The sequence below is a fragment of the Channa argus genome, chromosome 6 (genome assembly GCF_033026475.1).
Source record: "Channa argus isolate prfri chromosome 6, Channa argus male v1.0, whole genome shotgun sequence".
In the NCBI taxonomy this organism is placed as follows: Eukaryota; Metazoa; Chordata; class Actinopteri; order Anabantiformes; family Channidae; genus Channa; species Channa argus.
The window spans coordinates 22,611,207-22,634,530 of NC_090202.1; the positions used below are offsets into that span (position 1 = coordinate 22,611,207).

At 35.3% G+C, this 23,324-nt stretch overlaps 6 protein-coding genes across 6 annotated transcripts; 5 read left to right on the forward strand and 1 right to left on the reverse strand.

Annotated features, from left to right (window-relative positions):
• Positions 1-870: 870 nt before the first annotated feature.
• Positions 871-1,797, reverse strand: LOC137129279 (olfactory receptor 4D11-like). Its single transcript, XM_067508249.1, has one exon. It carries the CDS (start codon positions 1,795-1,797, stop codon positions 871-873), a length of 927 nt encoding a protein of 308 aa, XP_067364350.1.
• Positions 1,798-9,407: 7,610 nt separating this feature from the next.
• On the forward strand, positions 9,408-10,409 carry LOC137129280 (olfactory receptor 2AT4-like). The gene has a single exon (XM_067508251.1). The coding sequence runs from the start codon at positions 9,408-9,410 to the stop codon at positions 10,407-10,409; it is 1,002 nt and encodes a 333-aa protein (XP_067364352.1).
• Positions 10,410-13,689: 3,280 nt separating this feature from the next.
• Positions 13,690-14,685, forward strand: LOC137129281 (olfactory receptor 13C2-like). Its single transcript, XM_067508252.1, has one exon. The coding sequence runs from the start codon at positions 13,690-13,692 to the stop codon at positions 14,683-14,685; it is 996 nt and encodes a 331-aa protein (XP_067364353.1).
• Positions 14,686-17,393: 2,708 nt separating this feature from the next.
• LOC137129282 (olfactory receptor 2AT4-like) lies at positions 17,394-18,257 on the forward strand. Its single transcript, XM_067508253.1, has one exon. The coding sequence runs from the start codon at positions 17,394-17,396 to the stop codon at positions 18,255-18,257; it is 864 nt and encodes a 287-aa protein (XP_067364354.1).
• A 1,325-nt stretch (positions 18,258-19,582) lies between these two features.
• LOC137129082 (olfactory receptor 51E2-like) lies at positions 19,583-20,515 on the forward strand. Its single transcript, XM_067507921.1, has one exon. It carries the CDS (start codon positions 19,583-19,585, stop codon positions 20,513-20,515), a length of 933 nt encoding a protein of 310 aa, XP_067364022.1.
• Positions 20,516-22,296: 1,781 nt separating this feature from the next.
• Positions 22,297-23,271, forward strand: LOC137129283 (olfactory receptor 52E8-like). The gene has a single exon (XM_067508255.1). The coding sequence runs from the start codon at positions 22,297-22,299 to the stop codon at positions 23,269-23,271; it is 975 nt and encodes a 324-aa protein (XP_067364356.1).
• Positions 23,272-23,324: the final 53 nt, after the last annotated feature.

Genomic DNA, 23,324 nt, shown 5'->3' on the forward strand with positions numbered 1-23,324 from the left:
CTTACCATAACTTTGACCTAAATTACTGATTCTAACCCTAACCATAAAACTAAACCCTCAACCAGGCCTTCAAACGTGTTAGGAAACACAAAATATCCTCGCTTCACATGAAAGGTCCTAACTTGAAAAACTTTTTCTTTTTTTTTTGCCCTACATGACAAATACAAACACACAGTCATACACACACACACAGTAAGTTTTTTACAATTCAATTTTCATTGTGGTAGGGTAAAACAAGCTTCTGAAAGATTAGTTGTTGATTAGTCCAAAAAGTCAAACATCCTACTGGCAAAGAAAGGAATCAAGTCGTCACACAAGCCTGAACCAAATGATTATTGGCTTTTACTTATTAGACTAATTCACTGCAGTTCTAACATGCTGGAATATTTCTGCAATGCATCTGTTCTACATAAAAATGTTCTGTCCATAATTCTACAACCAAATGGCAAATTAGTCACTTGAATATCTTAATGCACATGTTTGGGTTCACTGACATAAAGTTAGAAGGCATATGCAGGTACATAACTTTATGGTGAATAATGACATTTTCTAAATCAATAACACCTGTGAAGTGTGGAGCTGGCATGTTTTCATTGACTCTGCAGTTCAAAGTGTTCCCGAAATGTTGTCAAAAAATGTTTGGTAAACTGTTCATTATATATAGTATAATAGATATAAAAACACATTTCCAGTAAATTAATTATACACATGCAAAACACACAAATATATGTATATGTGTGTGTTCGTATATATATATATATATATATATATATATATATATATATATATATATATATATATATAGAGAGAGAGAGAGAGAGAGAGAGAGAGAGAGAGAGAGAGAGAAATACATAAGACACTACTGAGGTGTCAACTTTTTTGGAACATCTTCATGATCTTACATTTCATTTCTTTTGTTCTAAGACAATACACAAAAGGATTAACTACAGATGGACCGAGGATGGTCCCAATTATTAAGCCATTACGTGCCTCAAAAGTTAGTACCACACCTATCCTGGTCAAAATAGCAGTGATAAATATTGGGAAGTAATAACATATGACCACAATCAGGTGATTCAAACAAGTGCTGCCCATTTTGATTTTGTCATTGTTTGAGGATAATTTCACAAAAAATATGATCCCAACATAGGACAGACAAATAAAAATAAAAGTGAAAAATAAGAGAAAAAATGTTCCCGCCGCGATCAGATTAAAATAATAGTTATGATCAGCACAAGTGGTTCGTATTAAGGCAGGATAATCACAGAAAGCATACATCAACACTGAATAGCAGTGAGGGAGAGGAATCACAGTTGCAGGACAAAAAGCTGCAAGACCACAGCCAGCAATCCACAGGCTATATGTCAGGACAAGTGTACGTGTATTTGTTAAATAGTTATAGTACTGAAAGGGACAACTTATAGCAAGCAATCTATCAAATGCCATAACTGCTAAAGCAAACATCTCCATTACTGTACCCAAGTTGAAAACAAACATTTGAATTAAGCAGGGCACATAGGATATGGTTTTAACACCAGCAACTAGAAGTCCGATCATTGTAGGACTGGCACTGGAGGTGTACAGTATATCAACAACTGCAAGGTTGCAAATCAGAAGATACATTGGTTTGTGTAATTTCTTGTCATAAAGAATTAACAGGATGTTTATGATATTGGCTAGAACAGCTACAACATAGACAATCAATATAACAACACCAACCGTCATAGGCATTTTGAGTGAATCAAAACCACCTATGATAAATTCTCTAACTTTAATTGTTGCGTTGTTTAAAGTCATATTCAACAAAATTTCAAGGTTAACAATGCAAGCATATGTAATTTTTTTCCCTAATCAAAAGATAATTCAATTCGAGTATAAGTCATAACCAGACATCTTGATGTGTCCAAACTGTACAACAATAACTAACTGAGCTCAGTTTAACAGGTTTGTACATGTACACTTTCTACATGCTAGTCTACATGTTCTACATCCAACCAAATTACCAGACAGCTTCTAGGATGTAGGGTTATAATGATCACCAGAACAGTAACTTTCCATTGGGCGGGCTCATGATCCTATCACGTTGGATGTTGTTCCTAGCTAATTTGACGTGGTAGCCACTTACCTTAATTCACTTGAATTCTTAAATCAACAATTCTCTATGTTCTGGTTATGTCATCAGCATGAATTTCACACACACTGTCAAAGACATGACCAATAGTTTCCCATATGAATATGGAAACAAAGTGGCCATCAGTGAATGGACATTTTGCAGAACACTTACAGTTTAATGCATATAAACAAGCTCACTCACTTTAGGAGTTACACCACTCTGTTACGCTGATTTAATCTGATTCTAATTCAAGGTCTGGATGTACTTATGTATTCATGTTTCAAAACTTTTTTCTGCCTTCCCTATATTATAATATCTCTATGCTCTTCAACGTAATATGTAATGGACAATTAGCCTGTAGAAATATGTCTTTATGAGAAATTAAACTTAATTTTTAATGAATTTATCAAGGGGGATACACACTTTTACACTGATAAAATTTTCATTACAACTTTTAAAAATATACTTTTATGTGTATAATTATAATCTTATATCAAGAGCAAACTTTTATTTTTACGTTCACATTGCCTTAGCTTGTACTTCTTAAGCTGGCACTGAAAATTGTCCATGTGCTCTCAGATTTTCTGTGCTCCATTTTAACGTGTCCTCCTCACTCGCATGTGATGCTGCTAAACCGAGATGACCCTTATAGGAGTATAGTTGCACTGGGAGAATGCCATTGGGAAGGGGAGTCTTGTACTGGGTTGGAATGCAGCATTATCCTGTATTTCTGCACTGAGAGAACCTAGAATGAGAGAATCTTCGTATGTAGCCATTTTCTAGGATGAGCCAAGCCCCAGACATACATAAGCAGCTATTGAGCTCCTACATTTTACACAGTTTTTAACAAGACCCTAAATAAAACTTAACATTTTACACTTAGAATGAAACAAAATGTGCTTTAATTCCATTTTGGTGGTGTAGAGCCAAAACATTTTGTACACTTTGACTTTTTGCACAACTGCATCAACTGATGCTGTGTTCAGCAAAACAAAATACCATCAAAAACTTTTGTCTTGGAGAAAAATTGTTTGTTTATCATACTCAGGAGCAACATCACAAATGAGTTTCAAGAGGAAGCTAATTAGTGTCTCCTGCCACGAATGGTCCCAAATGTGTGATTTAGACATGTAAGTGTAGATCTCTGTGTGTCTGTACTTTGCACCTTAGTGACTTTTGATGCACTGTTGTTTTGCCTTTTATTTTTTTCATATCCTAAACATATACTAAACACATACTGGTGAAATCATACATTACATAGGTAATTGACTTCACTTCACTTTAACATCTTAAGTTCCATAGACTTGAGTGCTGCATGCTAATTACTGCAAGAAATGCACTGAAGCTTCCATCAGACACAATATGAACACTGGTCATCTTAGTTATCTCATGGAAGACAAGTTCAGCATTGCCATTCTGAGCAGTCTGTGGCTATAAAGCAGGTTTTCCACATTTTACCTGAAGTACGAAAATACAAGTACTCATCTAAAAAAAATTGAATTATAAACAATACTGATTATAGGTAGTTATGTATAGTATGTATAGTAATTAAATAATAAGTAAGTAAATAAAAAGTAAGGGCTAAAGATCACTGATGTAACCGTGGAGCCAATTTTACCACTTTATGTAAATGGTAAATAGTCGCTTATATAGTGCTTTTATCGAAAGCGCTTTACAATGTTGATTCCGATTCACCCACTCACACACACACTCACACAACAATTCATTAGCATTTATTAGTTCAAATTACTTTTATTAAAACCATATAATATTTTTATATTAAAATCACCAGGTATTGGTATGGCCAAGTGTATAATCATGGAGTAGACTGTGTGAAATTGCCTAAATTGCCTTAATTTGTGTCTTCACATTAAGCAGGTAATATTCTCCCACATTTCTTATTGCCCATACTGAAACTAAAAGTTATACAAATAACTCAGTAATGTGCATAATAAAGTCTAAAGACATTCACTCAGATTTACCACATATTGTGCATCTCCATGAAACAGTAATGGCATTAAAATCCCTTCCTCAGCCTAAATTTAGGTATTCACTGGGGTTTTGTTAAAGTGCAGTAGTTAATTCAGGTGGGATTTATAATTCATTAGCATTATTAAATTAGTATTTCTTTCAATTAACCATCATGAGCTGAGTGTCCTTTGCTTCACAACGTATATATCCCAATACAGTTAATTTATTATTGACTTACATATTTATTGTCAGAATGTTTAATATATGAAAGGTATAAGAAAATTATAAAATTTTTAAAGAAGCACTAAACCTTAAATATTTTATTGTCATGTACACATACTTACATAGAGTTTTGTTGGAATATGATATCCAAACAGGTTAAATTAATTTTGTGGACAAAAATACTTCAGACAATACTCGGTTTAGATTGGAATGTTTTCTTCAGCTGAGTCTTCAGGTTCCTCCCAAACCGTGATGTAATAGACAATATTTAACTATGTATGTGGTGACAACCATAACAATGCTCTTCGTTGTAACTAATACCATATTAGTTCATTAAAATGTCCGTTAGAAATGAATTTCCCTAGTTCACCTTAATATATTACAAACAGCAGTAACCTTTTCCTAACATGTCCCATCCTGTTGATGTGTTTGCCTCCCCCCACTGTTTGATGGAGATGGAGATTGAACTGTGATGGAGATACACACGTGTTGCATCACATTTTTTAAGTAATTGGATATAACAGCTACATCAAATCCAAGTGTTCACTTTGGGATTTACATTATCAGTGACTCCAGTGGGTTTTCTGTACTTTGTGGGTATCTTGATAGTGAACTTGATATTAAACAACAGACAGAGAAAAAAATCAGCCATTAGTGTAGCTTAGTATAGTCAAATCACAAAATTTCTTGTGTCTTGCAACGACTTTTATTCACCTAAGCTACAGTTTTTGAGTAAAATGTATAATGTGAGAATGTCACATGATTCTGTTTGTCAGGGTTGGTGCAGTTTCCCATTTAAGCCAGTGCTGATTATTGCTAGTAAACATAAAACGGTAATTTATATCCTCTGTCGCTCATATTAATTCTATGAATTACGCTGAGGACATCCCACAATACCATTGATGTTGTTGCTTTGGGTTCGGAAATTAAAAAATAAACTATTTATTCAATCCAGATTTTATATTGTTTGCTGCTACTAACAAATAGAACTGATGCTAACAAATCTGGGATTAGTGCTAATATCCTAAACTGGCAGTTTTAAACAGTTCCCCCATAGTAATGTATATTAAAGTAATGTTGGCCTTGAGCCTTGCTTCAGTGATGACTTTTACTTTATTGCCCCATGAAGTGAATGTGTGCGACATGGTGGAGGGAAAGTACTCAACAACATTGGTTGGTTTATGACAAAATACCTTTAAAACCAATAACAGTTCCATTATCATCATTATCATCACTTTGTGCTTAGTGTCTTTAGACTATTTAGGAGAATCCTGGCCACAAACAGGGGCCCATTATCTAAACCTTAGTACTTTGTTCTGAGTACTGACCACTGAGCTATCCAAACATTTGTTCAAATCTTAATAGATTCAAGTCATAGTTTAACTGCTACAGAATGTATATTGTGTAAGTAGCAAAGTTTTAAAACAAGTGATGCAATATTGGTCACTATAGCCTACATTGATTTTATGTAAACTATCCGTTGATGGTGTGTTCTGCAAAACAATGTAGCAAAATGTTTTGTCTTGAGAGAAGAGTGATGTGTTTGTTTTAATCCGATGACACTCAGGAGAAACGACACAAATCAAGAAGAAACTAATTAGTGGCTCATGTCAATAATGGTCTCAAGAGTGTAATTAAAGTTTGCACATGTGAGAGTAGGTCTCTGTGTGCCATTGCGTTATACCTCAGTGAGTTCTGTTTTTAAAGCAGTCTTACGCAACCTTGTTTTCCATTGTGTTGCAGTTAAAGTTAAACATCTAGACATTTTTCTAACAGAACTGAACACAAAAAAACGTAAATCACTTCATGTGAACTTGTACCAAGCTTTTCTTACTATGTCAAAAACATGATGGCAACTGGACTGTATTTTTTACACAATAATAATTTGTATGTATATATGGCAATTTACAAATACTTAACATCATATTATTAAACACATCATAAAATGTTTCATGACAACAGATTTATTTTCCTCCAAAATATAAACCTTTGCAGTACTATGTGCAGTTTAATTTAATGATATATAGACAATAACAATATTAAATTTTTTTATGGTTATGTTTAGACCATGGATGCATTACAGCACTGGCCTACTGGGCACATGTCCAGGTGCTCAATAGGTCAGGGGGAACATAATCCAGATCCTTCCAAAAACAAAACATGCATGCAACTAAAATATGCATGAAATGCCACAACAGACATACATTCACAAAAACTAAAGGTAATTTATCACAAACACACTTAAAAAAAAGGAGAGGGGGAGGGTTCATTTTCTCATAATTCGTGGTTTGGGAACTAGGTAGGCTAAAGGTTAAGAAAAGATGTTCTGGCTTATTAGAGAAAAACTGATGTTGTCTTAGATAGAATTCATAATCATTCCCTAAGTTGTAAAGGCATCTGCTCATATGTCAAGTTGTGTGTTGAGAGATCACTATTAAACACTAGGGATGATCACAAACCTCCTGAGTAGTGAATTACCTACACAGTGGAGGTTTCTCATATGGGATTTATATTCTATTAAGATTATTAAATTAATTATTTCTTCCGAATACCAAATATCCATTCGTTATCTGCAATAATAGTAAAACTGACTATTGGAAAAAAGATTTGAAGAAAAGATAGAAAATAATTGCCCTGGCTATTGTTTTAGAAGCTGGTCAATGATGTCCTGAGAGACATGATTATGATTGTATCTTTGTCCACCTAGACAACATTCTGGTCTGGTCCTGTTATGAGAACATGTGCACAACTTTCATTCCAAAGTTCTGCAATGGTACCATGCTTACTGTCTGGTTCTGGTACTGTCTGTGTGGTTCAACAGCATTTCTGGTGACCCAATTTAAAATCTGGCATTCATGTCTTCAAGTCCAACATGTGCCTAGACAAAGGCCTTGAGAAAACTCCCCCTCTGATTTTCTTCATCCTCTGCCCATCCCCAAGAGACCCTGGTCCCTCTCTCCTTCGTCATCCAAAATACTGTAATTCTCAACATGGTTGAGAGATAGTTCATTAAATTTCCTTTCTAAAACTCCCTCTCAATTAAAACTGAAACCGCAGAGATCTTGGTCAAGCTTGTGTTCCCCTTTCATGGCCTCCCCGCAACATCGAGCCTATTGAGGGGCTCATTCAAGGGCAAGTTTTGGGCCATAGGTCTCTCCTTGGTTTTCTTTCTACAATCCAAAGGTTAATCAGATGGTCTAAGCAAGGATCTAGAAACTGGGAATTATAGGTAACTGCAGGCTCCAGAGGCTCGCAGAGTCCCCTACGTGCACACGCCCTAAATCTCAACAACGCATTGTGCAGAGATGTACATTGAACAAGCTGATTGGATAATGTTGGGGGTCGGAATGTGATAAAACATGGGGGGAAAAAAACGGAAAAGTAGAAGAAGTAGAAGAAAACCTAACTATTCATACCTGCATGGATGTTCAAACTAATTTAATAAAATGTTTTTATAAGTCATTTTAACTGTGTGTTTCAAATACTGAAGGCTGGTGACACACAGTGTTGCATTTTAATACAGTACAAGTATACAAGTACAGTCCAGGCTGTACTTGTATTAGAATGCAACTGTTTGGTTAATAAAAACTGAAATACTTTGACAATTTACCAATTTTGAAGCACTCCTTCAAAAGTGAGCTAATTGAGGTCTGTTAAACTCGATACTGCCCCTCTGTGTACACATAAGTCTAATGTGCAAGTTTAGAAGAAACACGTGTTAATGTATCAGTGTACAATAGGTCTGCATCAACGTTTTTGCTTATCGACAGAGAAGTATAATTCCGCCTTCAGTGATTTCATCAGCCATTTCCTACAATGTAAGGAAATTCATAAGAGTAATGCTCCATTTACTCTTCCACAATTACCTTAGTGCACAGTGACAGTGAGTGCCACCTAACTAGAGGTCTAGAGGTCTCAAGAGCCATAGTTCATTCTTCCTGGTTCCAGCTTCTCCACCCGATCTTCGTCCCTAACTCAACCCCGATCTTTTGATCTTAAATAAATCTTTTACACTCAACTCACCTAATGTCCATGTTTCTTTCTGGGTACAAAAGCCAAACCTATCATGTCACCCAGGCCAGCTTTCTGCTAATGGTGCTGGTAATATTGACGTGTGCAACTGCAACACCTACGAATATTAAATGTTGGATTTCAATCTTTGATGTTGTGTTAACAGAAGTAACATTGTGTGAGACTCAGAATTAATCCACTCGCCACCCAGCACTTCATCCCCCATTCCTCTGCAGCTCTGCTTCTGTCGCTACGTTCTACCAAGATCTGCACAGTATGCATTGTTATCAAAGTAAATTAAATAGGAATATTGAAAAACTTTTTGCTCTCACATTGCCCAAGTGGCTACATGTTATGTTGCTGTGCCTGACAGACTGCTCTTCATAGGAGAGAACAGTGTATACAAAGAGGTCTACTGTCTTCCCCGGCAGACATGCAGATATCATCATCTTTTTTAAAAAGTCACTTTTTTCACTTGTATTCACTTGTTAAAAAGGAGAATATAAAATATTCTTATAAAAAATATAAAAAAATATATATAAAAATATATAAAAATCATCATCAATACCACAGTTAATATTTTATTTTAAGATTACATTTTAAGATTGTATTTAAACCTTGGAAATCGTAAATTATGTATTAATGTTGGAACATGGGCAAATGTGTTTTTTTTCAAGTGAAAAATGTAGGTACCCTTAATGAGAAAACTTTTAGTGATCCACTGAGAATAATTATGAAAAGACTTTAAGAGATAAAACAAGAGGGGATCTAGCAGAGTATGCTGGTGTACTGTTTGAGAAAGGTAAGTGTTAAACTCATGTGGCTACCTAATAACTTACTTGTGTTTATGTTTGATCTTTACGCATGAGATTTAAAATTGCTAATATAATACAATGTAATAAAGCATATCAATTCAACATTCATTAAATTAAAAAATAATATGGTGAACATATTACTGAATAACAAACAATGAACAAAAATATCAAACTGTTATTAAAATCATTGAAATTTTTAAAGGTTTGATGTGTTGTACTACTGTAGCCTAATTCAGTTTTCAGTATTTTTACTCTTTTCAGTCTTATTCCCTATCATGTTGGAGGGAAATCACAGCACAGTGATTGAGTTTTTTCTTACTGGATTCCCTGGACTTCCTCCACAGTACCAAGGCCTTGTCTCCGCTGTATTGTTCCTAGTTTATTTTGTAACATTATTGGGCAATGCTACAGTTCTTTTTTTGTTTGCAACCGACCGCAGCCTTCACAAGCCAATGTATTATATAATTCTAAATCTGAGTGCATGTGACATTCTCTTTAGCACAACCACTTTACCTAAGATCATCACTAAGTACTGGTTTCAATCAGGAACCATCTCATTCACTGCTTGTTTTGTCCAGATGTACTTTGTTCACTATCTGGGCACAGTAAATTCCTATATTCTCTTCCTAATGGCTTTAGATAGGTATGTGGCTATCTGCCACCCTCTCAGATATTCACTTGTTCTCAAAAACTCCACTATCCTCATTCTCAGTATCACTGCCTGGGTTGTTGGCAAGGCAGGTCCTTTAATGTTAGTTATCAGGGCATATCCTCTTCCCTACTGTGCCTCAAACATAATCAATCAGTGCTTCTGTGATCATATTGGTATAACAACCCTGACATGCACTGACAGAACCTCATATGGCCTTGCTGCTTTTGCATTTGCAATGGTTACGCTACTGGGCCCTCTGGCATTTATTATTTTCTCATATTGCTGTATAATTGTTGCCGTCCTTAAGATGGCAAATTTACAAGGTCGTTTAAAGACTCTGTCCACATGTAGTGCTCAACTAATTATAATCTCACTCTATTATTTACCCAGATGTTTTACATATTTAGCCAGCAATATTGGAATTACCTTTAATGCAGATTTGCGGATAGTAATTATTATGGTGTATAGCCTTTTCCCCCCAATGATAAATCCAATTATTTACTGCTTAAGAACTAAAGACATGAGAGAAAGTTTGTTGAGGCGACTAAACAGAAGAACCATTTCACAAAAAGCACAGGTTTCAGCTGTTAGTGACTCACTAGAATTTGTATTACACAGTGTCTAACCCTTCATCAAAGGAGCTATCTTTGTCTGTAATGTTTCATAAAAAAAACTCAATGGGAATGTATTGATAGCAATAGACATTGTTAGCCATGTCATCTTAAAGCCCCCAATGCCCTACTTAAAGGGAGTGGAAAGGTTTTCTTTTAGCAAGTTTAATCAAATGTATTGAAAGAAACAGCTTTGTCTATGTTTATGTAATCAAATAATTTCATGTATTAAAACAGTAGTTGATTTCTGTTTAGGATAATCAGGAAAACAGCTTAAATGGGTTTCCAGTTTTCTCTGGCCTAATTTCGATGCATTGCTCCTATTAATCCTAACAATTACAGAATTGGGCCAAGTTGTTTTTTCATGTTTAATGTCAGCTCCAAAGGTATTATACTGAATGCTGCAATATTTAAACCCACAAATTGCAAATGATTCACATAAGAATAAAGTAAAACTGTATTATTAATAAATTCTAAGAAGATTTAGGAAGAATAAACTGTATTAAAGTGTGCAAGCGTTAATTTATTCTAATAACTGTAACCTACACAACATTATGTACAACTCCAATTCCCAAATAGTTGTAAGATGTAAAAACGTAAATAAAAACAAAATGCAACAATTTGCAAATCTCATCAATCTACAAAGTATATTTAATTCACAATAGAACATAGACAACATATCATATGTTGAAACTGAGAAATTTTACAGTTTTATGGTAAATATTATCTCATTTTGAATTTGATGGCAGCAACACATCTCAAACATTTTGGAAGAGGGGCAGCAAAAAGCTGGAAAAGTAATTGCTGCAAATCAAAAACAAATAAAGGACCATTTCACAATTAATTAGGTTAATTGGCAACAGGTCAGTAAAATGATTGTGTATAAAAGGAGATTTTCATAGAGGCACAGTCTCTCAAATGTAAAGATGGGCAGGGGTACACCAATCTGTGACAAACTGCATCTAGAAATTATGGAAAAATGTCAAAAAAAATGTTCCTCCACGTAAAATTGTGAAGATCCAACCATCCACAGTATATAATATCATCAAAAGAATCAGAGAATCTTTCCAGTTGGAGGAGGGTGATGTTTACCATTGTGTAGCATCTGCTCTTCTTTTAACAACTGTCTGTAAATGTCTGGGAAGTAAAGAGACCAGTTGCTGGAGTTATAGGAGATCTATGTTGTTCATTCTTTTCTGATGCAGAATTCTACTTTCTCAACAGTCCTGGACCTTTTTTGCCGAAGTTTTCATTTTATGATGCGCCAAATGTTTTCAATTGGTGAAAGGTCTGGACTGCAGGGAGGCCAGTGCAAAGCCATGCTGTCGTGATGGATGCAATATGTGGTTCAACATTGTCTTGTTAAAATATGCAAGGACTTCCCTGAAAGAGATGTTGTCTGGTTGGGAGCATATGTTGCTCTTAAACCTCCATGTACTTTTCAGCGTTTACGGTGTCTTTCCAGATGAGTAAGCTGCCCACGCCATAGGCACTCATGCACCCCCATACCATCAAAGATGCAGGCCTTTGAACTGTGTGCTGATAACAAGCTGGATAGTTCCTCTCATCTTTATTTAGCAGGACAAGGTATCAATGGTTTCCAAAAACTATTTCTGAATTTTATTCATGTGACCACAGAACAGTTTTCCATTTTGCCTCAGACCAATTTAAATGAACTTTGACCCAAAGAACACAGTGGCATTTCTGAATCGTGTTCACATATGGCTTCTTCTTTGCATGATGCAACTTTAACTAACATTTGTAGATTGTAGAGCAAACGGTGTTCACAGACTGTGATTTCTGAAAGTGGTCCTGAGCCAATGCAGTGACATCCAGTTTAAAAATCATGCCTGTTTTTAATGCCGGTGTGCCTGAGGATCCGAAGATCACATGCATCCAGTTTTGACCTTCGGCCTTGTCCCTTGCACACAGAGATTCCTCCTGATTCTCTGAATCTTCTGATGATATAATAATACTGTAAATGGTGGGAACATTTAGTGGAAAATTGTCAACATTTTTAGATGCATTTCATTGCAGATTGGTGAACCCCGGCCCATCTTTACATTTGAGAGGCTCTGCCTTTTAAATGGTCCTTTTATACCCAGTCATGTTACTGACCTGTTGCCAATTAACCTTATTAGCTGTCAAATGCTCCTCCATTTGTTTTTGATTTGTGGCAGTTACTTTTCCAGTTCCTTTTTTTTCGTTTCCCCTCTTTCAACTTTTTTTTATATGTGTTGCTGTCATCAGATTCAAAATGAGCAAATTTTCCATGAAATTATAAAGTTTGTAAGTTTCAACATCTGACATGTTTATATTCTATAGTGAATAAAATATGGGTTGATGAGATTTGCAAATCATTGCATTTATTTATTTAGTTTTACACATCCTCCCAACTTTTTTGGAATTGGGGTTGTAGTATATCCTCAAGTGTTAAGTTAAATACTACAAAAAGTATAGTCTGAGATTATTTTTACATTTTCATTTAGTCATTTGGCAGAAGCTTTTATTCAAAGTGAGCTACACTTTAAGTACAGATCGAGCAAAATCTAAGTCAAGGAGAAAAACATCAAAGCAAAGTCCTATCAGAAAAGGTTTTACATTTCACGAGATGCAAATGCAAGAAAGAGCAGAAAGGAAGCTTTTTGTTTGTTTGTTTTTGTTTTTTTAAAAATAGATTTTAATTGCATAGGAAGATGCGGAAGAGTTCTGTTTTCAGCAGTTTTTTGAATGTTGGGAGTGAGTTTGCTGAGTGTGCAGATTATGAATTGAATACATTTTAGGAATTTGTTAAAGAATATTGACATAATGAATAGTTCAAATAATCATTTTGTTTATTTTGGGTACTGGCCATTGCGTGGCTAAGATCAGTTGACTGATTGTGGATGATCCACTGAGAATAAAAATGGGAGGCATACTATACCCTCATCCTACTATAAGAAGTATTTTTAAGAGGTGAATCAGCATAATATTCTGCTATACTGTTTGATAAAGGTAAGTGTAAACTCGTAACTAAATTAGTTGCTACTTTTTCTTACATTTTTGGTTTGTACATATGAATACAGAATCGTGAAAGAATAGTCTGGAAAAAAAAGAAGAATTTATGCTGAACAAAGAGAATGTAATGAAGATTTGACACTATAATACAAAATAAATGGTCTGCCTAGGATAAAATGTCAAGTACAGTGCACCAATAATATTGAAATGTTTTATGCAAACGTGTTCAATTTGTTGTAGTAATATGACCTAATTCAGTTTTCAGTATTTTTACTCTTTTCAGTCTTATTCCCCATCATGTTGGAGGGAAATCACAGCACAGTGACTGAGTTTTTTCTTACTGGATTCCCTGGACTTCCTCCACAGTACCAAGGCCTTGTCTCCGCTGTATTGTTCCTAGTTTATTTTGTAACATTATTGGGCAATGCTACAGTTCTTTTTTTGTTTGCAACCGACCGCAGCCTTCACAAGCCAATGTATTATATAATTCTAAATCTGAGTGCATGTGACATTCTATTTAGCACAACCACTTTACCTAAGATCATCACTAAGTACTGGTTTCAATCAGGAACCATCTCATTCACTGCTTGTTTTGTCCAGATGTACTTTGTTCACTATCTGGGCACAGTAAATTCCTATATTCTCTTCCTAATGGCTTTAGATAGGTATGTGGCTATCTGCCACCCTCTCAGATATTCACTTGTTCTCAAAAACTCCACTATCCTCATTCTCAGTATCACTGCCTGGGTTGTTGGCAAGGCAGGTGCTTTAATGTTAGTTATCAGGGCATATCCTCTTCCCTACTGTGCCTCAAACATAATCAATCAGTGCTTCTGTGATCATATTGGTATAACAACCCTGGCATGCACTGACAGAACCTCATATGGCCTTGCTGCTTTTGCATCTGCAATGGTTATGCTACTGGGCCCTCTGGCATTTATTATTTTCTCATATTGCTGTATAATTGTCGCCGTCCTTAAGATAGCAAATTTACAAGGTCGCCTAAAGACTCTGTCCACATGTAGTGCTCAACTAATTATAATCTCACTCTATTATTTACCCAGATGTTTTACATATTTAGCCAGCAATATTGGAATTACCTTTAATGCAGATTTGCGCATAGTAATTATTATGGTGTATAGCCTTTTCCCCCCAATGATAAATCCAATTATTTACTGCCTAAGAACTAAAGACATGAGAGAAAGTTTGTTGAGGCGACTGAACAGAAGAACCATTCCACAAAAAGCACAGGTTTCAGCTGTTAGTGACTCACTAAAATTACACAGTGTCTAATCCTTCATCAAAGGAGCTATCTTTGTCTGTAATGTTTCATAAAAAAAAATCAATAAGAATGTATTGAAAGCGATCATTGTTAGCCATGCCATCTTAAAGCCCCCAATTCCCTACTTAAAGGGAGTGGAAAGGTTTTCTTTTAGCAACTTTAATCAAATGTATTGAAAGAAACAGCTTTGTGTATGGTTATGTAAATAAATTAATGCTGTGTTGAAGTGATTATCTGTTATTAATTTTAAGTTTTTCTTAGTCGTCTTTCTTTTAAAAAAGAAAAATTGGACTCTATTTAACTAAGCAGCATGAATTTATTGTAATCACTGTCAAACATTTTGTATTAAAGGTAATAACTGAACATTGCAGTGGACATTCATAAAAGCAACCTGTCCACAGATTAAAAAATAACAGTATTTCATAATGTATTAAATTCAACCCCCACCTTTTACACAAATATATTAAATTTGTAATAGTTTTTACAAATCTTCAAGTATATTCATTCATATTTAGAGACTTCAATAGTCAACTCTCAGTCAGTCAATCAGTCAATCTTTTTTGTGCCTAAGAAGGGAAAATTTGTTTTCTAAATAGTTGAATAAAAATAACAGTAGTTAAAAACAAACTACTACAGCTTGGTAAACACACAACATAGTAAAAGGGAGCCCTTGAGACCCCTTAAGAAAAGCATGTACCCACCTCTCACCCAACGAAAGCTGGAATAGGCTCCAGTCCCCCACAGACCTGATCATGATAAGTGGTGAAAGATAATGGATAGATGGATGCTCTACGAATACTAAATTCAACGAATGTGTTTTCTTCCCGCTTTTCTTCTCCGGCTACACAAACAAATCAATTTCCAGCAACCAGTCCGTCCAGCCGTTGACATCTGCACATGACTCAACCGTCAGTGACTTTATAAAAGTTGATAAAAGTTCTGCAAACAGGTGGGTTGAACAGCTGGTGCTCTGGTATAGTCCCAAAAACCTGGAGCTGAATACACAAGGCTGTGGAGCCAGTTCTTTAGAAAAAAAATCTGTAAATCTGTCCCCCTGTCAATGAGGCACTGCAGTAATTGCAATGAGAAGTGATCATCACCTGCACAATGAATTGGGTTGTATATTTAGTAAAAATCAATGGTCTGATTTTTCTGATGTCTTAGAGGGCACATCTGCACGCCCTAGAGACAGAAGATGTGGCCAGTAAAGCTCAGTGATGACCCCTTGATTTCTGGCAGACTTAGTGGGGACAATTACTGAGGACCCTATGCTGTTGATGGTTTTTTACTGGTACCTTTCTGTAAAAGCAGTAAAAGTAAGCACTAAATCCTTGTCATAGGTTATAACTGTATTTGAAGGAGTTGAGGTCTCTTGTAGGGAACCATGTGCAGACAATGTTAACTGACAAATTCCGGTTTTGGAGCCTAGCATTCTAACCAAGTGGATTCACTCAAAGCATAGAAAGGTGAGTTTTAACTACATAGTTGCTCAGGTTCAACTAATTTGTGTATAAATGAAGCTTATTTAGCTTCAGGCTCTGTGAGTAGAACACACAAGCTACTTGTATAGTTTGTGTAAGAACACTGGAGTTGACAAACAACATGTTTTTGACTGTCACAAAAAGCACGAGAACTGTAAAGTTATGTAAATGTAATATTCTGAATATTTTGGTAACTGGGGATTATTAATTTTACCTTCTGTATCCTATCTAGCTTAAGAGTGGTGCCTACATACTTTGTTAGAATGACTGTGGTCTCAGTTTGCTGCCTTGCAGATTTGGAGATCTGCATGAACTGGGCTCAAAAACAAGATTGTTGACAATGCTTGCGTAAGTGAGTGGAGGTAACATTAGTACATCAGGGTTGTTAATCCAAGCTTGCAGAGTCAAATCATTTGGGTCTACCTGATTTTACAAGTGTTAATTTGTCCAATTAGCGCTTTGGCAAGTCGATTTAATCTATTTTTATGTAGTCTCTTTTTTTCCTCTTTCCACTTCTCTATATAAATTAAACAAGATACCTTAACAACTCTAGTGTCAGACACCAGGCAGGTAAAATCCCTGCAGACCCCTCACATCCTGGACACAACATGTTCATTGTGTTACTCACAATGATGTTTATGGGAACTATATAGGGGGTCTTATAAAACATCATATATACAGCGATCATATAGCCATCATGAGGTGGGTGTACTCTGCCTTCGATGGACAGTATTTCCTCACTGAGGAAGTATTATGTTAAATACTACAATATTATAGTCAGACATTATGAACTGTTTACATTTCAGAAATGTGTTAAAGAATATTGAGATAATAAATGCTTCAAATATTCATTGTGTTTATTTTGGGTAGTAATAATTGTGACTGATTGTGGATGATCCACTGAGAATAAAAATGGGAGGCTTACTATACCCTCATCCTGCTAATAGAGGTATTTTTAAGAGGTGAATCAGCACAATATTCTGGTATACTGTTTGATAAAGGTAAGTATAAACTTGTATAACTAACTCAATTGTTACTTGTTCTTCCATTTTTGCTTTGTACATATCAATACAGATTCCTGAAGGTCAACTGAAAAAATAACTTATGCTCAAAAAACAGATTATGCAGTAACAATATGATACTGTAACACAGAATAAACAGTCTGCTTAGGATAAAACCTCAAGAATAGTGCATTCAAATCTACCACTGTAGCCTTATTCCGTTTGTGCTTTCCCATCATGTTGGAGGGAAATCACAGCACAGTGACTGAGTTTTTTCTTACTGGATTCCCTGGACTTCCTCCACAGTACCAAGGCCTTGTCTCCGCTGTATTGTTCCTAGTTTATTTTGTAACATTATTGGGCAATGCTACAGTTCTTTTTTTGTTTGCAACCGACCGCAGCCTTCACAAGCCAATGTATTATATAATTCTAAATCTGAGTGCATGTGACATTCTCTTTAGCACAACCACTTTACCTAAGATCATCACTAAGTACTGGTTTCAATCAGGAACCATCTCATTCACTGCTTGTTTTGTCCAGATGTACTTTGTTCACTATCTGGGCACAGTAAATTCCTATATTCTCTTCCTAATGGCTTTAGATAGGTATGTGGCTATCTGCCACCCTCTCAGATATTCACTTGTTCTCAAAAACTCCACTATCCTCATTCTCAGTATCACTGCCTGGGTTGTTGGCAAGGCAGGTGCTTTAATGTTAGTTATCAGGGCATATCCTCTTCCCTACTGTGCCTCAAACATAATCAATCACTGCTTCTGTGATCATATTGGTATAACAAGCCTGGCATGCACCGATAGAACCTCTTATAGCTTCCCTGCTTTTGTAAATGCAATGGTTATGCTATTGGGGCCTCTTACATTTATATTTTGTTCATATTGCTGTATAATTGTTGCCGTCCTTAAGATAGCAAATTTACAAGGTCGCCTAAAGACTCTGTCCACATGTAGTGCTCAACTAATTATAATCTTACTCTATTATGTATATGTAAATATCTTAGCATGTGTGGGTAAAGTCACTGTCATGTTCAAGCTGCTGTGCCTGAAAAGGTTTCTAGGGGAATCATTGCATTCAAAATTTGTTTAAATATATTTCTAAATTAGTTTTATAAAATGTTTATAGAACAGTCAGGGAAAAAATATTAGCCATTGAGCAATACTTGTTTTTGACAAAAGATGGTAATGTGTTTTTAATAGATATGGGACAAGAGTGGTGATTTAATACATTGACAAATTAACATTTTCAATCAATTAAAACAACATCATGTAGTCAACAATAAAGCTTTACTTCATAAACTTGTTGTTTAGGTGTGATTGTGTCAAGTTATTAAAGAACATTATTTTAGTACCTGAAGCTTCTGTGCTTAACTTCTCTGTCAAAGCTTTCAGTAATTGAAACACAAGTGAACAAAGTTAATAAGGTAAACACTAAAAGTGCATCTCATTACATCAATTAATAAGGCCTTCATAAAATGCAATATATGGAATTTGGTTTGGCTTGGATCGGCTGCAGGCCTATTCTCAGGACTGATGTTTTATTGTCTAAACTGAAATCGCTGGCATAAAACATTTAACCATATAATATACACTGATTAATGTTGTCCATATAAATTACTCCCTTGAAGTACATTGTACAGTATATGGCTATAAGATGGGTAATTGCTTTATGAATATAACATTTCGTAGTTCAGCTAATTTACATTTAAAATGTAGTTTTGTATTTCCTGTCCTATTCAAAGTTCAAGTAAATGTGAGAAATGTAATAACTTATGCAGTGAAAAAAAACAAATACGTGATATATATAAAAGACAGCAGCCATATCACATTGGTTCTGCTATACATTTACTGTATGTCTCTTTCACATTGTGGAATATTTTAATTATTCTTATGAAGATTGCAGGTTTTTGCCAAAACATGTTGTAATTCTTTGATTTCCACAACTGTAAGATAGCTTGTGTTCATAGGGGCTTTCGTAGCTTGAAATAATGAAGGGTTTCTTTAGAAGTAAGTACAGCCTAAAATCTTTGCATATAACTTGTTTTATTTTTGTGGCCTTTTCATTATTTATTTTCTCCTAATCACTAGTTGTATTTGTTTTACCTTAAGCTGAAAAGAGAAAAAAGAAGAAAAAAACAGACTCCTCGATTCACGTATTGTCCTCTAAGGACATGTGATGTCAGAATCGATAAAAAACTGCATCAAGACGTTGTAATTACTCGATCCTGAACTCCATTTTGAAAAGTAAGAACTGCATTTGGATTCTGTGTGGGAGAGTGTTATGAATAGCTGGGTTCTAGCAAATTGTTAGATATGTTGGTAGCATAGTCTGCTATCATTGTCTTAAAGGGGATTGTTCTGCAGATCTTTATTTTATGTCTTGGTCCTGACAGATTTTTATAGTAAATTCAAATCATGATTACCAATTTTACAAGTATGAAAAACTTCTTAATTGTTGGATTCCCTGGACTTTCACCTCAGCATAATGGGCCTGTGTCAGCTCTGCTTTTTGTTATTTACTTAGCTATTGTTGTGGGGAATATTTTCATTTTAGCATTTGTTGCTTATGAGAAGTCCCTACAAAAGCCAACTTATCTTGTTTTTTGTCACCTAGCACTAAATGACTTAACATTTGGCACAGTGACTCTCCCTAAGATCATAACAAAATACTGGTTTGATGATAACACTATTTCTTTTTATGGATGCTTTGCACAGATGTTCTTTGTTCACTATTTAGGATCAGCATCTTCTTTCATCTTGTTGGTAATGGCTCTTGATCGATTTATTGCAGTATGTATTCCACTGCGTTATCCTCTCTTAATCACAAACAACATCATATCTGTGCTCTGTGGGTTTGCTTGGTTCATACCTCTGCCTTTGATGGTGGCTGTTGTACTTCATGTCCTCACTTTAAGTTTCTGTAAATCAAATGTCATTGCTCAGTGCTACTGTGACCACATTTCTATCACAAGACAAGCATGTGGTGATGATGTTAAAACAGTTGAAGTCACGTCTTTGTGTGTAGCCATGTTCTGCCTTCTTGTTCCTCTTGCATTTATTTTATTTTCATACATCTCCATCATTGTGATTATTTTAAAAATGACCAATGCCGCAGGCCGCCAAAAAACCTTATCAACTTGTACCCCACAGATATTCATTACATGCCTTTTCTATCTACCCAGGTGTTTTGTCTATGTGGCGAGTACTATAGGTTTTTCTTTCAGTTTGGATGTTCGCATTTTATTAATACTCTTGTACAGTCTTTTTCCTGCTGCGGTTAATCCACTCATATATTGTCTCAAGACTAAAGACATCAAGCAGATGTTGATGAGGAGACTGCAGACCTAGATTCAGCAATATTTCCCCATTCCTTTTTACAGAACTGTTAAAGATCAGTCAAATGGCTGCTGGTAGACAGCAGTCTTTAGGCCTTTCCACATATTTTCAATAGGATTCAAGTTTGGACTCTAATTAGGCCAAGCAAGGACATTCTCCCTTTTCTCCTTCTGCCACCCTATGGCCAGTTCAGCCATGCTTTAAGTCACTGTTGAAAGGTGAACCATTTTCCTTACTTCAGCTTTTCGGTAGAAGGCAGCGGGTTTTGTATTTGATATATCTTGCTCTATCCAATATTGCCTCTAACCTCACAAGTGCCAAAAAGAAATTCAAGCAGAACAATATTTATTCTCATTCTTGGCTGTGAAACAATAAAATGTGAATGGTTTTAAAGCATCTTCTACCACTTCTTGGCTTGGGTTGCTCACTTTAGCTGATGTCACAATCCTTTTTGCTATATACTTGTCTATTAATTGGTTAACAAGAAAGAAAGATTATTCTATTTTGTACTGGTGAATGAGTGAAAAACATCTGCATTGCAACATCTCCACAACTAGCATTAATAACTTCAGTAACTATAGTGTATCAAGCACATACTAACTAAAACTCTGTCAGGAGAATGCGGGATGCACTTTAAAATTGATCTTGAAAACCACATCACACTTTGTTAATAAGATGTACTGTCAATTAGCCATCTAGGAAAATTTTGCTGTTTTGGGAAAGTTCGAGTTCAAATCACATTCACACAACAAATAAATTGCTCCAGACCTCGTTGGGAACAGAGATTCTATCCAGTGAAGGATCTTGGTGCAGTTGTTTTGGTCTGCTTTACGAGGCAGATTGCTATAAATTTGTGTAGGTATTCATATCTGCACAAATGAACTGTAAAAAAAAACAAAATTGTTTTTTTAAAAAGTTTGATTGAACAGGACTAATCAACATAGGTGTGAACGTGCACTGAGTTGAACTTCCTTCATGTTACATGTTACTTGTTCTTTGTATGCTGCAGAAGCTAAGCTGAAGCATGACCTTATGGTTCCTCTATATAACTTCCTAGTATTACACATTTTTTTTGTCTTTTGTTGCTTCTGTCCGAACGATTCTGAAATGTGTTGCTGGTATCAAATTGCAAATTGAACATATTTGAAACAATTAAAGAAAAAGAACAATCAAATGTTAGAGTTTAATCATGATACTTTGTTTTTGTACTAAAATCGTTTCAAATAATTTGCAAATCATCACATTCTCTTTTTTCACATTTTACTCAGTGTCCCAACTAATTTGGAAAGGGTATTTGTATATGAATCAAATTTCAAAGGCATTTTAAAACATATAATTTGATTTTGTGTTTTGTAGGCCAACATAAAACCCTAACCAGGGCTACAAAGTATTATATTATGTAACCTGCTCTGACTATTGCATTGATGTATATTTGTTTCTTTAACTATAAGCAACTTAATAAGCAACTAAATACGGTTTTACCAAACATGTCATTTGCAGACCTTTGGGATGTTCTTGTGTGCATAACATAAAGTATCAGACAAGATGCTAAGCTTATACTAGGTGGCCTTACAGTGCATCCTTGTAGCATGCTCATACTGAATGTTTTACTTGGAACAGAGAACAGTTATTCTGTAATAGCTTCTGCCTTTTTCTTTTTATACATAAGTCTGATTTGAAGTAGTTATGGATATTATCAACATTTCCATAATACATAGATTTCATCTGAATGTGTGAAGTCTTAAAACTTCATATTTATTTTTTGTGGATTGCTATTGTGAATTTAAGTCAATATGTACAATAATGTAACAAGGATAAAAGATTTTTTCATCCTTGGATTTCCTGGACTTTCTCCAGAGTATTATGGACCTGTGTCTGTCCTGCTTTTTGTACTCTATCTGGTTATAGCTGTAGGAAATCTTTTCATTTTAGTAGTTGTTAAATGTGAGAGATCTCTTCACAAACCCACATATCTGATCTTTTGCCATCTGGCATTAACTGACTTAGCATTTGGGACTGTTACTTTACCAAAGATTATATCAAAATATTGGTTCAATGACAGCATCATTTCATTTTATGGTTGCTTTGTACAAATATATTTTGTTCATTCTTTAGGGGCTGTTCATTCTTTCATTCTGATGGTGATGGCTCTTGATCGTTTAATTGCAGTTTGTGCTCCGCTGCGTTACACAGTTCTTTTTACAAACACCATAGTTTCTGTGCTGTGTGGAATATCATGGATTCTGCCAATGTCATGGATGGTGGGGTTAGTTTTAGATGCTGCTAATTTGCCTTTCTGTAATTCAAACATAATTGTACAGTGCAACTGTGAACTTATAGCAACTATATCTCTTGCATGTGCAAATGTACAAGCAGTTTGGGCAGTTGCATTTGGACTTGCCATGTTTAGTTTGTTGCTGCCTCTGGGTTTTGTTATCATGTCCTATTTTATCATCATTGTTGTTGTTACGCGTATATCCAGCTCTGACGGCCGCATAAGGACTCTGTCTACCTGTACACCACAGCTGCTCATCACATTTCTGTATTATATGCCAAGATGCTTCATGTACATGGCAAATGATGCTGGTTTGCCTATTAATCCTCCTCTTCGCATTGTTGTTGTTATGCTGTATAGTCACTTACCCCCTGCTGTCAACCCAATGATATACTGTTTAAAAACCAAGGGTATGAAAGACAATCTGAGAAAGAAAACTTTTATTAGGAAATTTTATATCAGCACAAAAAAATCAATGAAATACAATATTTAAATGTACAGTTACTGAATCCAAGTGATACTTTAAAATGTGAAGTGTGTCGCAAG

Excerpts from the sequence above, each read along its gene's own strand:
- LOC137129279 (XM_067508249.1), bottom strand. The coding sequence starts at position 1,797 with ATGACTTTAAACAACGCAACAATTAAAGTTAGAGAATTTATCATAGGT.
- LOC137129281 (XM_067508252.1), top strand. The coding sequence starts at position 13,690 with ATGTTGGAGGGAAATCACAGCACAGTGACTGAGTTTTTTCTTACTGGA.
- LOC137129280 (XM_067508251.1), top strand. The coding sequence starts at position 9,408 with ATGTTGGAGGGAAATCACAGCACAGTGATTGAGTTTTTTCTTACTGGA.
- LOC137129282 (XM_067508253.1), top strand. The coding sequence starts at position 17,394 with ATGTTGGAGGGAAATCACAGCACAGTGACTGAGTTTTTTCTTACTGGA.
- LOC137129283 (XM_067508255.1), top strand. The coding sequence starts at position 22,297 with ATGTACAATAATGTAACAAGGATAAAAGATTTTTTCATCCTTGGATTT.
- LOC137129082 (XM_067507921.1), top strand. The coding sequence starts at position 19,583 with ATGATTACCAATTTTACAAGTATGAAAAACTTCTTAATTGTTGGATTC.